This window comes from Chaetodon trifascialis, chromosome 3 (assembly GCF_039877785.1).
Source record: "Chaetodon trifascialis isolate fChaTrf1 chromosome 3, fChaTrf1.hap1, whole genome shotgun sequence".
NCBI lineage: Eukaryota > Metazoa > Chordata > Actinopteri > Chaetodontiformes > Chaetodontidae > Chaetodon > Chaetodon trifascialis.
This window is the reverse complement of record NC_092058.1, coordinates 25,352,136-25,367,505: the sequence shown is the minus strand read 5'-3', so window position 1 is coordinate 25,367,505 and position 15,370 is coordinate 25,352,136. Positions and strand designations below refer to the sequence as shown.

The window sequence follows — 15,370 nt, the reverse complement described above, 5'->3', positions numbered from 1 at the left end:
AAGCAAAGTGGATCAAATACACTAAGGTCTCTCAATCCTACAAAATAAAATTATTATTTCACCTTCACAAATGTACATGTAAAGAAAACAGAAACTTTATATGAAAAACATTTTATTCCAGTTCACACATCATTATCAGTGTCTGCTGATTACCACTTCAGTGGTTACTGCAACTCAAAAAAACTGTGTTGGAATAAATAAATATGCAAAACAACAAGTACATAATAATCTTTTCCATAACAAATGTTTGTCTCTTTGCACAGAGCACATTTTAGGTTGTAGTGCAGATAACATAATGCAGAAATCTTTTAGACAATGTATCACCAAAACATGATGACAGCTTTTGAAGTACGATTTGGCTCTTCAGTTGAAAACATTAACTTTAGTCAATAAGTACACTAAAACGATTAAATTAGCCACACTCATTTACACTGTGACTGAATAGACTGTAAACTGTTCCAGTTTTTAGGCCATTTTAAATATTATGTATCTGCATTAAGTGCAGAATGGTTGACCAAGAAACCAGAGTAACAACTGGTTGGGGGAGTTCCTGAGTTCATCCTATGAGGTAAAGCAGAGTCTGAACAACATGGTCTGGGGTGTGGTGACATCAGCTACAGCGAGCTCCTGCCCGTCAGCCAGCCCCAGCTCTGGAAAAAAACATGTTCATTAGTGAGTCAGCATATTCACAGTGTATTCATCTGACAAATTCAGAGTGTAGGCAGTGTCATTTCTAGTGAAAATGTTCTGTAAATAAAGCACCCCACCCTTCAGCGTTCTGGACAGATTTGGCCGTGTCCTCTGTTCAATTGAAACGACAGACTGGAAAACAAAATACCAACTGAATGTCAGCCCAAGCCAAAAATTGCACAAGTGCCTGTTTCATCAGGACACAGGCGTCACCGTGAGAGAGAAAACACAACAGTGCGCAACCAGAGGTTAATTACCTGTAAATATAATGTTTTGTTCTTTCCTTCCACCGTTGCTGTTATAGCAGGTGATTTCATTTGTCTGAAAAAACACATTATGTTTGGTTATTAAAGACAATGCGCTATTAAAAATCCAACAGCAAACAAATAACACCATATGCAGAACTTAATTATAGTGGCGTAACTACTGATGAATCAAGATCAGGCAGCTCAACCTACAGGGAGGCACTCTCAGTCAGGTAGTCCAACACCTCCTGGAGTTTAGAAGATGAAGAAAAGTGCAAGTCCAGAGGTACTTGGCTGCAGGCTGAACAGTTTTCCTGCATCGGAAGTGAACGTAAGGATGTTTTACAAAAAGGGCATTTCATCACTGTGGAAAACTAAACTGACGGTAAGCAATGACCTGGTCAATGAAATTCAGGGACAAACCTTCCGTTCTGCTTCAAAAGTGTAAGTGTACAGGCCGTCAACATCATTGAAGACCATGTAGTTACTGAGAGGTAGAGAGGCACTGCAGATGCAAATGGTCATATCATGAGAAACGGTGAAGTGCACAGATGTTCACTTTGTGTGTATGGCTGCAAAGCAGAACCTGCAAACTCACCTTGATGCTATTTTGAAAACCTCGGTTGCACAAGCAGCTGCGTCAAATGAAACAGAAAAAACTGTTATGTCCAGGTAGACAAGGCTGTTAACACAGAAGTCAATATGCTCAGTACTGCTTGGAGATAATCAGCTCTCATATGGCAGGGCATACAGTATTTCATAAAGGCGTCAGTCCAGGTCTGCGCACCTTCACATTTAGCTACTCACCAGCTATGACGGCATTTGTTGACGCTACAGCTGGAATTATCCTCTTTACAACACCTGCAACATTTACATAGGATATAGAAAATATATTTTGTTTACTTCTAAAAATGGACAAAGAAAAAAAGCAATACAAATCTGCCAATCCAAAAGAAAATATGTTAAAAAATGTAAAATAACAACAAGCAAACACCTTGGCTTGTTGTTATTTTACCATTTGTCTTGCACAAAGAGAAACAGTACTGTAGAGACACACACTAAGATACCAAACTTCCGTCCTCAGTAGGGCAGCAACAGCTCGCTATGTTTTATGTACTTTGGCTCGTCTCCCAGCAGAGCTGCAAGAAATTTAGCTGTGCTCTGGTGGTGACAGATGGATGTGCTTTGTGTGCTCACCCTGGGTTAGTCTGTATGTGACTCCTGTTATGTTGAACTCTGCTGCCCTCTCCAGAGATCTCTGGTACACCCACTGGATGTGCTCTGGGTCGTCCCCATCGAGGTCCACACCATCTAATCCACACACAAACAAGAGATTAACAATAATTTAAGTTTATTTGTTTGGAAAGGTTTGCAAGTCATTACAAATAACCCCTCAACAGAAATAATAGTAACTGCAGTGTGATTTCATACCTCCGAAGGGTGACTCTTTGGGCCACAGCAGCATCCGGACGTACTCAATGCAATGTTCAGGCAAACGAGGCATGGAGGCTATTGTGCACATGGGGAAGTTGACCTATAAAGACAGATGGATTTTAAGAACCACACGCTGACCAGGAACTGTTTCTGTAAGGCCAGTAAGTTGTGGTTGTAAACATTATTTTATTTTTTTTAAAAAGCTACCTCACCTGAGGAGGGTAAAGCTCAAGGGTGCAGTCGATGCAGGCGGTCATGCCGGGGAGAATGACTCTGACGTTGCCTTTAAAGCCTTCAGTCCCACCGTCAATTAAAGGAATGATGGAACTTGGGTCCAAGACACCATCCTCATACACCAGCAAAGACAGCTGCACAGAAAGACAGGAGTTGCGTGTGATTATGTAAAATGTTCCTTTCAGCACAACATCTTACAGCTTTGCTGTTTTTAAATGCAAGTATTTCTCAAACAAAACCAGTTGGCTGCAATACTGAGAAAGACGGACGATGACAAAGAGTGCAGTGAAGACGAATTTTAATAAATAATGAATTAATAACCTACCAGCATACCATTCATCCACCTCCTCGCAATTATAGAGTCTAGTCCACAAACAATTATATGGAACTCTAGATGAAAACAGAAAGATGGATTTATATCTCTGATAATGACACAGTCCAAGCAGTGGGCGCGTAACACACAGCCATGATGAAAAACCTAACGTGTGCATTACAGAGCAGAAAAATGGAATGTAATATGGTGTAAATGTTATCAGTGGCTAAGTGATCGGTGCTAAGTGGGAATGGAGTGCGGTGAAGTGGCATTTTAGTCATGGAACCAGTGTTTGTCAAAATAACAGGCAAGTTCCAAATGATTTTTTGGCTTGTGTTCACTGCTGGAGGGGCTTTTCAGTCTGTGTGTTTTGGTCTCAAGTCGTTTATTTCTAGTGAAAAGTATTGTGAGTGTATCAAACTGACAAGCTACACTCCTTCCAGCCTGGCATTAGGAAAATTGGGAATGAAAAAACTTACGTCTGTAGAATGTTTCATCCAAGTCTTGAATTTTCTTAAAATGTCTGCACAAAGCATTTAGGAAAAGCTGCCAGCAACATTTTTCACACTTTAATCGAGTAGACTGTGGGAATTTTAAACATTTAACTCAAGCATCTGAAATCTAGTCATTCACACCAAAGGATACGGGACTACACAGCATCCAGGTATGCGGGTGTTAATAAAGTCAGCTGCAACATCCGCTTTGGGCCGACCTACATCTTTGTGCCTGGTCAACATTACACACATTAAAAGTACGTATCGGCTTGCTCCAAGTATGACATTAACTGACTATGTGGGACAGAAATTAGGCATAAAATTCACTACAATTCTACTGACCTGAAGAGGAACTGACGATTCAGGTTCGAGACATCAATGGTGTCCATGTCAACAACATGAATGTGGCAAAAGCCTGATAGAGCCTGAGCCACAGCGTGAAAATAAATAAATAAAACAACAAAGTGTTGGCCATTCATTAAAGCACAAATTGCACCATCTAAATATTCATAATAATACTGCCCATACCAGGTCTTTCAGCAGCTCACATCCCAGTCCACCAGCACCAATGACCAGGATTTTGCAGGTTTCTAACATGAACTTCAATGACTGTGATGAGAAGTGACAAACACGCTGTTCATTGCAGCAATACATGCTGACACAGGACAGACCAAAAGCCTACATCATTCCACACCTAGTAATAGTTACCTCCGTGCTGGGTTCAAAGTCAGGATGCGTGAAGGGCCCCGATCTTTCCAGAAACTTTTTCACATGGCTCCATCGCCCCTCCCACTCACAGGTGAGTCCACTGCCTCCATCAACCACCATCCTGAAGACAACAATGAGTACATTTAGGATCAGTAGCCACTCTGCTAGTCTCTAAGTATTTCATGATGGATGGCAAACATGATACTGGATGGTTTGACATTAGATTATGCAAAAAAGCAAATAAAAAAATATCAATCAAGACCTACACTCAATACTGTGATGAACTCTCACATAGTAAGGGCTCTACTTGCAAGCCACAGCAGATCATGCGATAGTTTAAGAGGTTCAAGAAACTAAGGACTGTAACATTCACTTGTTTTTACGTCTGCCCTGTCATCGTGTGACGTGTTGTTATTTAACAACGTGAAAATGTAGTAAACCTACAAACTTCTGACAGGTGGGCGTTTCTGACCCTCTGACATTTTATGGGTCATCTCGCGCTCCCCTCCTGCCTGAACAGCTCGCGGTGCTAGGCTGCGTAAACAGCTAAAGTAGCATGTAAGCAGTGACAAGCTACAGTCAAGATCTCTGACTTTGCATAGACGTGAATGATACTTCACTTTTATGCAAAGACGTTGCAGTTTCTCACGACCAACTCGTCAGTGTTTCTCTCCGTAGCGTCTGCCTAGCTGTCCAATCAATACCAGGTTAGCTCCTTCAGCTAGCTAATGTTAACCTTCCTCCTGGCTCGTAACCTCAAAACCTTCCGACAGTTCTACCAATTCATCACTAACTTCTCAGTCAGCTCCACTACTCTCCTTCTTTTCTTCTCCCTAAAAAGAGGGATAAAATAAGGTTCATTCATGCTGTGCTCTCGTAGATTATAGAGATTTGAAAGCATCTTTCGGGCAGTTAATGACTGTGTTTCTTATTTCTTCAGCAGCTACTTACGGCTCATCCATGCCCGCCATGTTTGGCTACTTATCTGCCTTCAAATGCCAAAGTCAGCAGTCGTAAATACCATCCCTCGGGCAATATTAAAACAAAATGGCCCTTTGAACAAACATTTAGACGTGGTTTTAATCTGGGAACAATATGGGTGCTGTTTCGTTCCAGCTGCACGAAGAAGATAAAATGCATGTGAGCTAACTTGGCATTACCTATATAGTTTTAGCCGGATTGCAATATTTCCGATAGTTTGGAATGCAGCACTGTAAGCGTCAAGTACACCACAGATCCAGCAGGTGGCAGCATTTGCCCATTATTTTCTATGGCCCAGATATACTGCGTACCCACCACTGGGAATACCTACTGCGGATTATACCAAACCGTACTTCTTTTATAAATTTTAATGATCAAACAGTATATTTAGCACAGATGTCCAAGTGTTGGCACTCTTTCATGAAATATGACTTTGACTTGTCGAATACAATGCAGGAACAGTAGCTTTAACAATAGCAAGCAGAGTTAAATAATTGACTCTGCTGGTAATTACTTGGTAATCACTCTGCTCTGTGTGGTTCAGCCCTATAACTTTAGCAATTATCTATAAAAATCAGTTAACAGTCACGGAGAGACAGGAGGAGAGAAATGGCCCATTTGAGTTAAATTAATCTGTTTCAAGAACAGAAATTGGTCAAATTGTCAGCCTGCATGCAAACTGTTACTGGAAAGACAATCCAGCTTTTTATTATATAAGAGGAAATCAGAACCAAACAACTGTGCTAAACTGCCAAAAGTGTGTTGCAGATTTATTGATTTGAGTTGCTTTCATTTGGGAATTGCTGCATGAGGCACTTAGCATGAATAAGACATAAAACTGAGATCCTACTATTAAGTTTAATGACATTAAAATGAGGACATCTCCCTCACGTATCTGATTTAGTGTGTCCACATTGTACTAATGAATCTTGGTGTTCAATCTCTCATTATGGAATGATTAACGTGCCTTGGATGGACTTCTGTGCATTTTAAGAGACATGCCTGTGGGCGCCTGCGATCGGCTGGCGACCGGTCCAGGGTGTACCCCGCCTCCCGCCCATTGACAGCCGAGATAGGCTCCGGCCCCCCCGCGACCCCTTAAGGGATAAGCGGCATAGAAAATGGATGGTTGGATGGATGCCTGTGGGCGCATGAACATAATTCATGCATCTGTCTGCAAACCCTAAAGGAAATGTGGTGTAGATACCTTTTGCAGAGGTCACCAAAGATCTGCCTAATCTCTGTACTGATAGCCTGCTGCTCTCAAATTATTTGACACTGACATTGGATAGTGTGTGTGCCTATGTATTACTCACATTGTGGGACCTTACTTGTGGGTACAAAATGAAAGTCCCCATAATATAAATCACAGGTAGGTGAGGTTAGAATTAGATTGGTCTATATAATGTCCCCAAAAATCATGCAAACATGACTCTCTGTGTGTGTGCAAGCAGGCACGGGTGTGTGTATGTGTGTCACCAAGAGGGAGAGCATGCACAGCAGGACATAGAGCTTTTTTCCTCTTAGTTTCAGTGATTTGAATGGTTTGATGGAGCATCAAGATTTTTTTCTGATTTTTAATGAGATGTTCCGAATGACAGCCTCCGAAAACTGATAACTAAAAATAACTGCTGCGGCCATGTCCTTCATAGCTGACTGCCTGCCATCTCAGGCCTCCTCTCTCTCTCTCTTTCTCTGTTTGTTCTGTCTGACTGTCTTGTCCTCTTTCATTTAACCTCAGCTATGCTCTCATGTGAAACAGGGAAATGTGATGAAATTTCATGGAAAAACATGGAAGACAGAATTATATTATGAATGAGGACCATCGCTGTGGGATTCTTGCTCTTGGGCAGCTGATTATGCACAGATCTTCAGGTTGAAGCAATGTCTCCTCTTTTGGTTTTGCCTCCAGCATTTTCTTCTTCTTTTTTTTGAAGGTCTTTAAAGCACTGTTTAAATCACACTGGATCTAAAGTAGGGCAGCAGAGACCAGAAGTCAAAACATCTTCCAGTGGTGGCACATTTTTATAGATTCCATTGAAATGCCATCCGTCATTTCTCCACCTTAAGCAGTGACATTCTGAATGTCACTACTGTGCCTTTGAGGTGACCCAGCTCTCTGCTATCCATCACAGCCAACTACAGTTAACACGTCCATGCAGAGACTGAAGAGTTCAGAATTGAATGAAATACCTGATCATAACTGTCCATCACTACTCTGACACTTTCCTTGGAAAAAAACCCTCAGAGGTGCTGTCTTTCCCCATCTGGCTCTCCAGTTTTTCACAAAACAGAGAAGAAATTCCTGTCTTTCCAATGCAGATTTCCTTTACACACACTGACATGGGAATCAGGGTTTGTCAGCTTTATGGCCCCATATATCTTCATATCCATTTGCCATTTGATGGCTTTCCGTCAGGACGTCCAAAGTGGTGTTGATTGTGCTAATGATGTGTCACAGCGATGTGTCCCACGTTAGGCACGAGCGGGGCTGCCAGCCAGAGGACAAGGAGAAGCTACAGGCTGATGTTGTGTTGTGCTGTAGTAAGTGATTGATGACTCTCTCTGTTGTAGTGCTTTGATTAAGACTCCAGTGATTTATCGCCACGGCTCACAATGTAATTAGACTCTATATATACACTCAACAAAACAGTGTTGTCTTGCAGTATGATACCAATATGTGCGAATGTGTGTGCATGAGTGCACACACTCTTCTGTTATCTTAATATTTTATTACACTGTATTCTGATGTGTGCATCTAAATGCTTCCCAAGCCTGTTTGAATAGATTCCTAGGAAAAGAAACACACCCCTCTGATCACCTTTTGTGTATTAAAGCAGGAAATGTGTTGCACGTGAGGCATTTATTAAATTATTTTATATGTGATGGATGTGTTTGCCTTAATCTGAAATTGCCTGGAGTGGATATTCGCTATTGCCAATAAGCTCTATAAATAGATCTTTGCAGTGAAAATGCACCCATGCTGTGTTTGATGGTTCGGGGCTGTGGCTTTTGGTTTGTCTTGGTCTCTTTAGTTTGGCTGAAGCAGAGGAAAGACAGCAGATAGCAGGAGGACTAGCGAGTCAATGTACAATGTGTTTATTTCAAGTCAAAAACAATCACTGATAATGGGCAAAAATCAGGTTTTGTTTATTTCCTCATTGATCATTAACATCCCTTAAAGTATTTTTTTCCACATTGCTACTTGTAGTACAAGTTCTAGGTTCCACTGCCGATGTCACCATTGTGACATGTCCCTAAGTGAAGAGGCTGGACCAGATCTTACAGTACATGGGGTCGTTGCAACATCACCAAGGTGTTCAACAACACAATTCATCTTCCAAGCATGAGGGGTGTGCTGGTTTGCACTTTGTTCTTCCTGTTTCTGATGGGCAGAGCCCCACAGACGATTTGTGCTCGGCGCTTCCTGCCTGCAGGGGTGGAGGACTTGCCGTGATCTTGCTGCACATAGCTTTTTTTTCCTGCTGTTTGTTCCCTAACAATCATTTCTAAGATGGAGGAAAAAAGCTGAAGACTTGGACCAAAAAGTGTTGATTACGTGGTGACTTTGAAGCAACTGGCCCCACTACACTACATGATATGTAGCTCAAAGGCTATTGAAAGGAGCCACTGCAATAGTTAGTGTCAATCCTGCATTTAGTCTCATTTGACTTTAAGACAGAGAGATAGAGAGATAGATATGGACACATGCAGGGCAAAAAGCTGAGTAAGAAAAAACAAACTACAGTAAGATGCCAAATCACAGTGCCAACAAAGACGATGATGAAAATACACATCTGGTTTTAATTTACATCATCTGCTGTCAAGATTAAAGTAATAGTTCATTCTTTTGGGGCGTATTTCCCATTCGCTCTCTTGCCAGAAGTTAGTTGAGAAAAATTGATACCACTCTCGTGTCTGTTTGGTAAATATGAAGCTACATCCAGCAGGTAATTAGCATAGCTTAGCATAAAGACGGGAAGCAGGGGAAACAGCTGTCAGATATGATACAGTGTGTGAATTAGTGACTTTTTAGGTTGTGGTGGTGGATGTTTTAACTTTTGAACAGAGCCAGACCTGTTTCCAGTCTTTGTGCTAAGCTAAGTTAACATATTTGGCATGCAGACATGACAATGGTATAAACCTTCTGCTCTAACTCTGGCCAACAAAGAGTAGAATATCAAGCTATTCCTTTCACTTTCATTATGTGTGTTGACACCTTGAGTTCCTGCACCAATGGATTTGTTCTTGTAGCCACCAAGAACATCACAACAAGGACTGGCTACATAAACTGCTCAGGCCGGTCACATGTCAGAAAACAAACAATAGAAGGGACCCATGTCCACATTACGCTGATTTGTATCAGTATGGTGTTAATATAAGGCCTGATATATTCCGTCGATCAGATCTCATCTTTGGGACAGGCTTGCTGTCTGTGTCTTTCAAGGACAGCAGAGGAATTACTTGCAGGAGAACCTTAAGACAGTGGAACGGAAATTTCTCTCCGGCTATTTCAACAGCGTTTATTCCTGCTTGTGCTTCCTATTTCCTGTCCTCCTCAGCACGCTTCCTGCACTGCCATTCCTACTTTTCCTTCGTCACTATTGTCCCCTTCTTGCTAAAAAGAGGTATTGTGCACTGCAGAGACAACATCCAGCCTGTTAGCAGTCACCCAAGAATTTCCTCACAGGAGTGAAACACACCTAGAATTGAAGTGGCAAACAACAGATTAAAAAAGATTTGGATTTTCCATCCAAGTACGATGCAACTGTGGCAGAGAAGGTACCAATCAAAGGGGAGCTCCCTTTTTCTGAAGTTTTATTGTGTGGTGTGTTTTATCCAGGAGCTCTTTGTCAGCCCAAATACTGTCGCTCTGATGTCAGCTCAGGGCGAAAAACCATCACCCCGTGTCTATTTTTCATTCCTGCCCCTGTAACAGTCATCAAAACCTCCCATTGATTAGAGATGTACCAATACCAATACTGATATCGGCTATCAGTCCGATACGGACTCAAACAGCTGGATGGGGTATCAGTGACCATGGGCCGATCTGGTATTGGATGCCACTATTCTAATAAATAACAATTCACTATCTATGTTTCTATGTATTTATTTGCTACATTTTTGTTTTACAAAATTAAAGAAGTATGATTTTGCCTTACATGAGAAGAAGATTCCAGTCTCTTCCACACAGTGAGGCGTACAGCTTATTAATTAAACACTGGTTTCAGTATTGGGCACAGGCTGTTAGAGTCCAGGCATTAGTATCAGTGTCAGGACATAAATAGTCAGATCGGCGCATCCCTGCCAACTCACTGCTGATCTCATTTGTTCAACGTAGACACATTGTTTCAAAAATTACCTTTGACCTTTTTATTTGTGGTAGTTTGTGCTCAATCTTAATTAGGTCAGTCCCACACCTTGCCATGCCATATCAACAGCCAGGATTTCTGATAGAAAAGCTGTCTGTGCTGTTCCCACCCTAAGGTTTAAGCCCCAGGGGGTTCCTCAGGCCTGCATTTTATGTTCTCCTCTTTCCTCTGCAGAGCATGGGGCAGGGTGGAGCTTTAGGAAGTGGGGTATATCCTTCCTCTCCACTGAGAACGTGACTGGGGAGAGAGGCTGGAGGCTTGGATGGCTGGGGCTCTGAACCAGTGATAGGACTACAGATACCGCTAGCAACTTATTTCCTCTGTCAGTGGACTCAGATGTTTACGTGTCATAAGCATAATGGGAGATATGCTTATGACACGGGAGATATAGCATCTTAAAATCTTTCACTTCTCCACTAAAGTATAAACAGCAGTGCACCTGACAGCTTGGCAGCCCTTGGAGTTCAGTTGCCTGTGAGATTTGTATTGTAAAAGTGACAGCTACAAGAAAACACGCTCTTCTGTCAGAGCAGCTTGATTCCAACAGCGTGCTTTAAAATGTGTTTTAGCCTTGTTGTACTCTAGTTCTCTCTGGCAAGATTTAGCTGTCCCGTCCACTGAAACAGTAAGTCATTTTTATATGCACTCATGGCATCTCAGATCGACGATATCACATAATGAAAAGAGTGTTATTTACACTGCTTTTTCACTTTGACTTATGCAAGGTGCCAGACCATAATGATAACTGCACCAACTGTTAGCTGAAGGAACAATATGTACAATATTACTCATGTTGACATAACACACGTTAATGAAACATAAAATGATTCATTTGTGTTTTCCTCTTGACTTTTAATCTTTATGGTGACTATACATCTGCATACAGTCTGCATAAAGACTCATAATTTAATGCATGAATGCACTTTGGAATTTATCACCAGATTAAAGAACCTTAATGACGGTCTGATGTGACAGTTTGCTTGTTAACGTCTCTGAGCAGTGGAGGCAGTTGAGTCTGTTTCAGTTTCTCACTCAAATGAGCAGCATGACAAGAATATTGCAGCTCAAAGGAGAGTTTATTACAACTTTGATCTTATTTTTGTAGTTTTGGTGATCATTATTAATAATAACATGGTATCCAAGCAGTGACATGGTGAAGTCAGTACAAATACATTCTGACAGAGCCAAAAACTAAGCATCAAATGGCTTTTTTGTGAAAGGTGTTGCTCTGAGCGTCACCTGACTCTGAGCTCTATGGAGCATCTTTCACCACATTTTACTTTTGGTTCTTTGCTGTGTTGGTTCGCTGTCAACGCTCTCATCAAAACCACAGCTGTTTTCAGAAAAACACTGTGATAAATATAAATGTGCACCACCTGCCCAGCACCACATGGCAGAAGATAGGGGCCATAATGGAGCGTTTATCTGCAAAAGAGCAACATATTCTTTCTCAGGGGTTGGTGGAGACCAAAACAGAGCTACGAGGACAGTGAATATTGGACTTCACATCAGGTGGACACAACGTCAACTCCAAATGAAAGCTTATGTTGCTCCTTGTCTACTGTGTGTGTAGATAAGTAACTGGAACTTATTGCCTGCATAACAGCTGTGCTTACTTTCATATAAACCTGTCTGTCTGGGCATCTAACTACTCATGTTTTATGCCTCGCCTGACTTCTTAGCAGTTATTTTGGTGATAGAAAACATGGCCAAAACTATAGAAAGCGGAACCTAAAAAATGTTTCACCATTGATTCGTGATAGTCTGAGATGAAGCTCTGCTTGATAACAGTGGATCAACATGTGCAGATGTAAGCAACTTTGTAGCCAGTGTTGAGCTCAGTGCTCTCCCCAGCCCACTGTAATGAATTCATTAGAGCACGACTAAACTGAGATCTTGATTAAAAACAATTTGGGTGCTTATTTATTTATTAAAGTGGTAGCCAAGTGGCGTTTATCAGCTCCTATGGGCCACTCAGTGAGGTAATGGCCATCACATGACTCAATCTACTGAATGTGTAATAGAAACAAGGAGACACCCACATGTTCATAACTAACACTGTGTATGATGCACACACACCCTTTCTCAAGAAAGGATTACTCTGTTTTTCTTGCCTGAAGTGATGACTCCATCGTATGTCACTGTCTCCCAGCATCACCCTGAGTGATTGCCAGTCCTGACACCCACCTGCTTGTACCACTAACCCACCCAAATGCCCGGGAAATTAAATGCTCCACCGAGGTAATAAAGAGAGTAAATCCTGGTTGTGTTCTCTGCCGACGGCTGGGGTGCTGTGGGGGCAGGTATTACCATATTAAGCCTAGGGCAGACAGGATCACAGCCCAGCACTTCCTCATTACACCTCATCTAGTGGGGATTTACTGCTTTTCCAAAAACAGCTTGCCGACAGCTGTAGTCTTAGCCTGCGCTGTGTGGAGGTCGTGTGCCTTGTGAGCACAAATATTCATAGTCATAATTTAAGGAAATACTTTCAAACGTTTATTGTAAATTGTTGAGCATTTGGTGGTAGCCCTGTTACAACACTATACTCAGATGGCACGTTGGCTTTATTTGTATGTGTGTTCTGTGCACATGAATGGAAACTGTCCATATCAGCTATTCACATCAATAAAGCACATCTGAATTAAAATCAAAGTTCAATCAAAGAGTTAAAGAAAAATGATTCTTTGTTGTAGGATTTGATATCTTTGACTAAAAGATACACAATACAGTACAAAGTATAAAAAGCATAGATTTTTTGTTTCATATTTCCTAACAGTAATATAATTTTCATAGTCATCATACCACCCCTGGTCGATTATTAGCTAGTGAGGACGTGCAAACAGCTGCACAGTTACTGCAACACACATGATAAAATCGTTCATTTTGAACAGATTCTCCCTCCTGATATCAGCTGCAGAGGAGCAGATTAATAATGAAGTAGAAAAGGAGATTATGCTGACTCATTAAGTTTATAACTCTCTGTAGGAGCAGATGATGATTCTGCTAGTGATCCTAACTGTGCCACAGTCACCAGAATGCTTGATTATAAATGAAGGCCTTGAAATCTTTTTCCAGGGGGAGCTGGATGACTTCTTTTTTATTGGAGTGCAAAGTCAGTTTATGGGATGCCAGCAGTTGCTTGTCTCTAAAAGGGAAAGTCATAAACGGTGGGAAAAAAAAGTTGAAGAATCTGATAACTCAGTTCTACCCTTAAGATAAGACAAGAAGATCTATAATCTAGAATTTCTTATAATCACAGTTAAGCGAGTGGCTTTGATTTTTTTTGTTTCCTTTATGTCCTGTCATGTGACATTTCCACTAGTGCCACTCCATAAAATACATTTTCAGCTCACTGTGTCAAAGCATGTGAAAGTCTCGTGACAGGTGTGTACCCCACTTTAACAACAAACTGTGTGTGTGCACACTGTAGAACAAAACTGGCACTTTTTACACACACAACTGCTTTAATGATCCCTGCAGACACTTAGTAAACAGCCTTCGGCAGGCCCTCAGCAGGTTTGTTGGTGTGTATTTGCATTTAACACATTGTCTCCCTACAGTTGATCAACCTGGCTGATATCAGAGCAGAGTCATCTATCGGCACAGCAGGGGACAAATGGCAGTCATTAGCGTAAAGCTATATTTTGAATTTACCTCAAGATGGGAATTCAGTTTAGGGATTACACATCGTTAAACTATTGGGACTTTACCCTTTTTAAACACATGACAACAGTAAAATTTAAGGCAGCAGTCGAAAGTATGAAGCTCCTAGTCCAAAATATCCCATCTGCAAAATTCAGTTAATTGCTTTGGCAACAAACTGGTGGGCTGCTCTTTCATTTTAACTGTACCACATCTGTGTTGCAGTAACCACGCTGCTGTAGTTGGACTTAATAGAAACATATTATAATTCTGAACTTGCATTCTGCAAACATATGACAGCATTTGTTTATGCAAGAGGGATTTTTGGAGAACAGTTGCATTTTTACTTTGAAACCAGACCCGTCGCTGACAATTATTACACGACCCTCAAGCAAATATCTGTGAAGGGTTCAATCAGAGCTGTCAAGATGAGGATTTAGCATGTGGGGAGTTGATGGAGGATCAATACAACTCCATCATGGCTAAGCCATCGCCTCACTGCTAATAAACACAAACCATTCACCGCTTTATGATGTTCACAGGCAGACCAAATCCAACACACTCCAGGGGCTGAAGATATAAACAGAGAGGGCTGCTTCTGTTCTGCACACTCGGGATGTGATCACACATCACACTTGCCCATCTTGTGTTGTTGTTTTTTTTCTGATTTTCTCAATCTGCCCCAAAATATCACCAGCATTGGATGCCTTGCCTACAGCTGTTATCAGCTCCACATTACTGCCTTGAATTCAGTGAATGCTGAACTGATGCATCTTCTGCCACCACAAGAACCACATACTGTATGTGCCTTGATATGAATTGTGAGAAATCAAATAAGATCTGGAGTTCCCATCCTATATTTTTCATAACGTGATAATACAAAGTGTATATCTGCGAGTGCAGGCCCTTGCTGTTATACGGTGACCCTTAAGCTACTGTTTGATAAGAGTCATATATTTGTCTCGGTTATATTCGTCCCATGGTGATACTGAGGTTGAAAAATCCCACCATGTGTTACAGGGAAGCAATAACAACATGAATGGGGTAAAAAGGAAGAGATCATTGTTTATTGTGTTTTTGAAATTTCCATATTGCCTGAAAGCAGAAACATAAAGAAAGAGATATCCCTCAACATTTCCCGCGTTTGTATATGAAACAGTAAAGTCTTCTCAGGGGGTCCTGCCCATAGGTCCAGCCTCAGGTGGATCAGCACAAGACAGGCTTTGTCTCTTGATTCAAAGCCGGCAGCTCTAC

The 15,370-nt window shown here is 41.4% G+C and overlaps 1 protein-coding gene across 3 annotated transcripts; it reads right to left on the bottom strand.

Annotated features, from left to right (window-relative positions):
- Positions 1 to 97: 97 nt before the first annotated feature.
- Positions 98 to 5,109, bottom strand: uba3 (ubiquitin-like modifier activating enzyme 3). 3 transcript variants are annotated; one of them, XM_070959716.1, is made up of 17 exons: positions 5,070 to 5,109; positions 4,119 to 4,239; positions 3,939 to 4,019; positions 3,753 to 3,835; positions 3,562 to 3,642; positions 3,396 to 3,439; positions 2,929 to 2,993; positions 2,582 to 2,737; positions 2,367 to 2,469; positions 2,133 to 2,246; positions 1,743 to 1,796; positions 1,534 to 1,570; positions 1,359 to 1,440; positions 1,149 to 1,249; positions 948 to 1,011; positions 768 to 822; positions 98 to 650 (listed from the first exon to the last, which is right to left on the bottom strand). In XM_070959716.1, the coding sequence occupies exons 1-17, from the start codon at positions 5,087 to 5,089 to the stop codon at positions 562 to 564; spliced, it is 1,350 nt and encodes a 449-aa protein (XP_070815817.1). In that variant the 5' UTR covers positions 5,090 to 5,109; the 3' UTR covers positions 98 to 561. The 3 variants fall into 3 exon arrangements, with proteins under 3 accessions (XP_070815817.1, XP_070815816.1, XP_070815818.1); XM_070959715.1 differs by having other exon boundaries at positions 4,913 to 5,090; XM_070959717.1 differs by lacking the exon at positions 5,070 to 5,109 and adding an exon at positions 4,385 to 4,403.
- Positions 5,110 to 15,370: the final 10,261 nt, after the last annotated feature.